Source organism: Poecilia formosa, unplaced genomic scaffold (assembly GCF_000485575.1).
Source record: "Poecilia formosa unplaced genomic scaffold, Poecilia_formosa-5.1.2 Scaffold626, whole genome shotgun sequence".
Lineage (NCBI taxonomy): Eukaryota > Metazoa > Chordata > Actinopteri > Cyprinodontiformes > Poeciliidae > Poecilia > Poecilia formosa.
Window position 1 is genome coordinate 139,765 of NW_006800565.1, and position 5,611 is coordinate 145,375.

The 5,611-nt window shown below is 52.6% G+C and overlaps 1 protein-coding gene across 5 annotated transcripts in view; it reads right to left on the minus strand.

Annotated features, from left to right (window-relative positions):
- Positions 1–312: 312 nt before the first annotated feature.
- The window catches only part of fer (fer (fps/fes related) tyrosine kinase), an 11,520-nt gene continuing 6,221 nt past the window's right edge, over positions 313–5,611 (minus strand). The window contains exons 7-21 of one of the 5 annotated variants that reach the window (XM_007541720.2): positions 5,421–5,558; positions 5,224–5,343; positions 5,029–5,151; positions 4,657–4,843; positions 4,491–4,586; positions 4,200–4,406; positions 3,989–4,111; positions 2,286–2,342; positions 2,083–2,201; positions 1,915–2,009; positions 1,706–1,829; positions 1,481–1,635; positions 1,291–1,413; positions 1,079–1,216; positions 313–1,016 (exon numbers count right to left, since the gene is read on the minus strand). In XM_007541720.2, coding sequence (XP_007541782.1) covers positions 1,080–1,216; positions 1,291–1,413; positions 1,481–1,635; positions 1,706–1,829; positions 1,915–2,009; positions 2,083–2,201; positions 2,286–2,342; positions 3,989–4,111; positions 4,200–4,406; positions 4,491–4,586; positions 4,657–4,843; positions 5,029–5,151; positions 5,224–5,343; positions 5,421–5,558 — 1,804 coding nt within the window. In that variant the 3' untranslated portion in view covers positions 313–1,016; position 1,079. Of the gene's footprint in view, positions 1,217–1,290; positions 1,414–1,480; positions 1,636–1,705; positions 1,830–1,909; positions 2,010–2,082; positions 2,202–2,285; positions 2,343–3,734; positions 3,953–3,983; positions 4,112–4,199; positions 4,407–4,490; positions 4,587–4,656; positions 4,844–5,028; positions 5,152–5,223; positions 5,344–5,420; positions 5,559–5,611 lie in introns of those variants that run through there. The other 4 variants (XM_016665851.1, XM_007541718.2, XM_007541719.2 and 1 more) reach the window with 4 other exon arrangements.

Sequence of the window (5,611 nt, forward strand, 5' to 3'; positions counted from 1 at the left end):
TAAAGTATTGAAATCATTTTTGTTTGTCTGAACATGTGATTACATCAAATTTCACTCTGAACCCAACTAGTCACAGCAAAACATCTGAACAGCCAAATATCTGCTGGGGGCGTGGCCTGCTGTGACGGTGCCGGTTTGCTGGACCAGAGAATTTCTTTCCTGTTCTCAACCTAGCAGATGTCTCATTGTTGTCTTCAGGGTTAGTATTTATTATTTTATGATTTTTCTACAGTGTTTATGACTTCACAGGAGGTCAAAGTTCAGAGCTCATTAGCGTCCACTCCTTCGCCTTCATTAAATCAGACAAGCTTTTAGTCTTATGATTTATTTTCATTATAAATGATACAAATTTTTTATAACAAGTTTATAAAAGAAACGATTAGTGCCGAAAACAACAAAACATTGGAGTTCATTTACTGTGACAGTAGGTGGCGCTCAGTTCTCACAAAGCCCAGAAAATTATGCTGACCAATCAGAAGTCATGATTTGTTACCATGACGACTAAGCAACACCATTTAGAGGGAAAGTTTAGTGGAAGGCTGACTGGGCGGGGCCTGAGGCGACTGACAGCTGGCTGTCGGAAATAAAAACAAATTAAAAAATAAATAGAGAAAAAAAGAGTTTTAACATGGAAACTTCTGTCACCATGGTTACAGTCCAGGAGGCATTCTGGGGGCGGGGCTTAGTGGCTTTTCTTCACATTGTTTCTATAAAAAAATGGCTGAATCCTTTATTTAGGCACCGTTTGTTTACATCTTGTTGGTTGTTTCTATGGCAACAGCACTTGAAAACCCATGTACCATCTCATCGGAAGCGGCTGCAGGCCTCGCCTTACTTCCTCTTGATGGCTGCCAGGTAACCCAGACCCCGCCCCCTGTGGGCGTGGCCTCGCCTCACTCCCTCTTGATGGCTGCCAGGTAACCCAGACCCCGCCCCCTGTGGGCGTGGCCTCGCCTCACTCCCTCTTGATGGCTGCCAGGTAACCCAGACCCCGCCCCCTGTGGGCGTGGCCTCGCCTCACTCCCTCTTGATGGCTGCCAGGTAACCCAGACCCCGCCCCCTGTGGGCGTGGCCTCGCCTCACTTCCTCTTGATGGCCGCCAGGTCCCTTTGCAGCTCAGAGAACTTGGGCCGGTCCTCCGGGTTGTACTGCCAGCAGCGCTGCATCACTTTGTACACGTCGTCAGGGCAACGCTGAGGACACGACATCCTGTAACCTGGCAACCAAAAAACATCTCCACGGTCACTGCTAATCCTTTGATGGTGGCAACGGGCGGCGGCACCCGCTTACCTTTCTCCACCTGCTCCCTGGCCTGCTGATTGGTCATCCCCGGGTACGGACACACCCCCAGGCTGAAGGTCTCCCACAGCAGGATGCCGTAGCTCCACACGTCGCTCTCTGAGCTGTAGCGACCTACGGAGGACAGCCGGTCAGCAGCCAGTCACCAATGGGCTTGGGTGTGGGCGTGGCCAGGTGTTACCGTAGTTCAGGGCCTCAGGTGCGGTCCACTTGATGGGAATCTGCTTGAGTCCAGAAGATGAATAAACGCCGTCATCTTCCTGCCGGCTCATCCCGAAGTCGCTGATCTTCAACACGTTGCTTTCTCCGACCAGACAGTTCCTGGCGGCCAGGTCCCTGGGGGTCAAGGGTCATGGTCACACCTCGCTCCACCTTGCCTCCCGCTTGCCTGAGCGACCGTACTCACCTGTGGATGCAGTTTTTACTCTCCAGGTACGCCATGCCGGCAGCAGCGTCCACGGCGAAGCGAACCAGCTGCTTCGTCTTCAGCTCATCTTTCTTCTTCCTCAGGAACGACAGGAAGTCTCCGCCTGGTGGAACAGGAACCCCTCAGTTACGGCCAATAGGAAGCCAGCAGCAGACGGCCAGCCAATAGGAAGTGGAGGCTCCACCCACCTGAAACCAGCTCCATGACGATGTAGATGGGTTGCCTCTGAGTGCAGACGCCGATCAGCTTCACGATATTGGGATGGTCGTACTGCTTGAGGATCCTGCAGCCAATCAGGTGAGAGCTTTTAACGTCTTCTTCTATGGTTGGTGGTTTGAAACCACCTGAGAGCTCACCTGGCCTCGGAGAGGAAGCGGATCTTCAGCTCCGGAGGTAAATCCTCTTTACATGTTTTGACGGCAACTGGCACTTTGTCTCGCTGCAGCGTTCCTTTGAAGACCTCGCCAAAGTTACCCTGGCAACAGGGAAAGGCATTATGGGACACGGGAGCAGACAGGTGCATCTAGGTATGGTGGGTGAAAACAGGAAGTGAGGTCACCTTTCCTAGTAGCTCTCCCAGCACAACGTCTTCATGGTTCAGGATCCACTTCTTGTCCTGAAGAGGAAACCAGACTTTCAAGATGGCGGCTCGTTGGAGCAGCTGCCGTGTTCATTCTCTTTGGTTCTTCATCGCTGCCCAAAGCCCCAGACGGGTAGCCACACTTCATGCATCGAACTCGGTATGAAGCGGCGCGGGGACCAATCACACGCTCTAAAGTTTACCTGCCGCTGAGTGGCGTGCCTCCTTTCACTCAAACTGGGCATAGGCTCACCTGTATATGTTTTTATATCATACAGGTGTGAAGATCCATGTTTCTCAAGTTTAAAACCCGCGTTAGCTCTGCTCACACAGCTCAGTGTGAGCCGCTAATATAGGAGCGCCTTGAGGGAGCAGTGAGAATAATTTATCTTTGTGGAAAAAAAGGGTTATGTGCAGCGTTTACAACTCAACTCGATGCCCAGCGTGTGGCGCTGTGTCTGTGCTGATAAACTTTATGTTGTGGTCCCGGTTTGCCGGAGTGTTGGTGGTTAAGCTGTTCAGTCCACAGCCTCAGTCACGCTGGTTTTATTTTGTTTCTGTCAGTATTACATGTTATTATTTTTTAGCTGCAGGCTGATACTGAGTTTAATCTTTGAGTTTTAGCTGTTTGCTCATAAATACACTTATTGCCCAGACAATTAAACCACTCCCCTCTCCCAGATTTCACTAAATCCATGTTGAAAAGCTGTTAGAGCTGCTGATGCAGCAAGAGGGGGCCCCAAGTCAGATTCTGCGCCAGGCCTCATCAGCCTCGGACCGGCCCTGCAGGATTAAATCTGCTGCACTACACAGAGATGAGCAACAAACAGGAAATTTAATTCAGTGCTGCTAATGTGGCTTTAGTAGCTCTAACATTTAGTGTCTGTTGACTTTTAATAAGAGTCACAGAAACTTTTGGTTGGCCGAGTTTTTCAGATCTCCGCGCTTCGCATCAACTCTGACTGTAGAAAAGCATTTGATATGTTTGATGCTTTGTGTAAACAGAAAAACAATACTGAAAATAAGAAAATAATATAAAACCAGCATGACTACGAGGCGAGGCTGAAGCGCTACTCGGCGCAGCAGAGACACTTGCTGTCCGGCTTATTTTAAGAAAAGAATAAAATTAAGCATCGTTTTTAAAAAATCATTTTTAAATTATTTTTCTAAAAACAAAAACAAGCGACTGTATTCCCCACTGTATCCAAAGCCTATAAGGGCTTTGGATACAGTGGGGAAACCCTGATTTATGGCCCCTGAAGCCCCTGAAGGCTCTTCCTGGGGGCCTTAAACAGCCGCTGAATTAATTTGGATTAAACAGAATAATTAACTATTTTAATTGTATTTTTTTTAACTTGTTTTTAAGCCTAGTTGTGGGTTTAAATAGCGTTTCACTGGCCATGTTTTCCAGACACATCCAGTAATATTCTACTGTCAACTTAACATCTTTAAAACAAACCATGATGGACGATGATGGAGGCCTCGGCGCCGCTGGGCTCAGCAGGTTTACTGGGCCCGTCTTTAAACACCTTCCCATTCTAATTTATGTCTGAAATGTTTCCAAGTACGACGTGGGCGGGGCTAACGGTCAGTCGGGTCAGATCGGTGATTTGATTGGCATCGTGTCAGTATAATTCGGCCCATTTATCACGCGCCTGTGTAGGTGTGTGATGGCGGGTTACCTTGACGACTGGGTTGAGCAGGACGACCCCAGACTTCTTGGTGATGACCTGCTTGGAGGAGAAGTGATGCTCGATGAGCTGAGGGATGGTGGGGAAGCCCGTCCCTTCAAACCGGTACTGACTCTACCAGAGAGAGAGAGAGGAGAAGGCGGTGGGTTCGGTGACCTCTGACCCCACCCGCTCCAGTGGGCCTGAGCATGAGAATACGTACGTCGGCGAACTGGATGATGAAGTGGCGCCTCTGGTCGTCAGAGAACACCGACAGGACGTACTCGCCCGGCTTCCCGTGGCTCTCCCTCACCAGGAAGTCCCCCTGTTGCCGTAGCAACTCCTGAGCTTCGGTGCGGGGGATGGCTCCGTGGTACCACTCCTGCTCCGCCAGGGGGCGCTCCGACGTGGGAATCACATCAAAGAACTGCTGCTCAAACGGAGGCCAGGAGAAGAAGACGTGACCAGCGAGACCAAAGGACAGGCAGAGAAACGCTGTGGAAGGACGACTCACCGAAGAGGAGGAGCCCAGCATGGCTTTGGGTGAGCGCATCATGCCGGCCAGCGAGTGGCGCAGCGTGTCGAAGCGTGAGCTCTTCTCCTTCTTGTCCTGCAGGGCACAGGGGTCAGAGGTCAGGAGGAGAGCCGGTTGCCATCTCTGAAACTCCACCTTCACCCACCGTCGACGACACCGAGCGCGTGTCGTCCTCATACTGCAGCGCTGGCGGCGGGGAGGCGACTGCGGCGGCCATCTTGGTGTCCAGCAAGGCCTTCTGGGAGAGGAGGCAGGCCTCTGAGCTGCGCAGCGATTGGACGGCCTGACGCAGCTCCAGCAGGGACAGCTTTTGGCTCAGCAGCAGGACGCAGCTGAAGGTGAGACAAACAGGTGAGACCTGGCTCCGCCCCTTTCTCTCTGCCAGGTGAGGCCTGGCTCCGCCCCTTTCGCCCTGCCAGGTGAGGCCTGGCTCCGCCCCTTTCGCCCTGCCAGGTGAGGCCTGGCTCCGCCCCCTTCACCCTGCCAGGTGAGGCCTGGCTCCGCCCCCTTCACTCACTCGCTCTTCCTGTTGGCATTTGGCTGGCCGGTTTGGATCCGGGCCTCCAGGTCGTCTGCCAGCATCTCCTTCTCCTGCAGGTTCTTCTGGGTCAGCGCCAGCTCCTCCGTCTTCCACGATAACCTGGACAGGAGGTCAGAGTGGGCTTTTACTCTGGAAGGTGACAGGAAGTGCTTTTATGTAGTCGGCGCTCACGTGTTCTGCAGGCTGTCTGCCGTCAGCGTGTTCCACAGGATCTCGTTGGCCGGGATGTTGTCTGTCTCGTCCAATAGGGACGCGTCGAACTCCACGCTTGGCTCCGGTGGCACCGGCGACCTGACCGCAGGACGAATGGGCGGTTACTATGGCGACCGGAGATCGCCACAGCCACCGTGAGGCGGGGCCGGACTCACCTGTAGGCGTCGATGAAGTGCTGGTACTCGGCCAGCGGGTCGATCTGCTGGACGGACACTGAGATCTCCCGATGGACGCCGACGACTTCCTCCGTCAGCAGAGAGCTGATCTCACAGTACTCCTCCAGGATACTTTTACTAGAGTACACAGAGGTACCTCACAGTACTGCTGGGTACGCAGAGGTACCTCG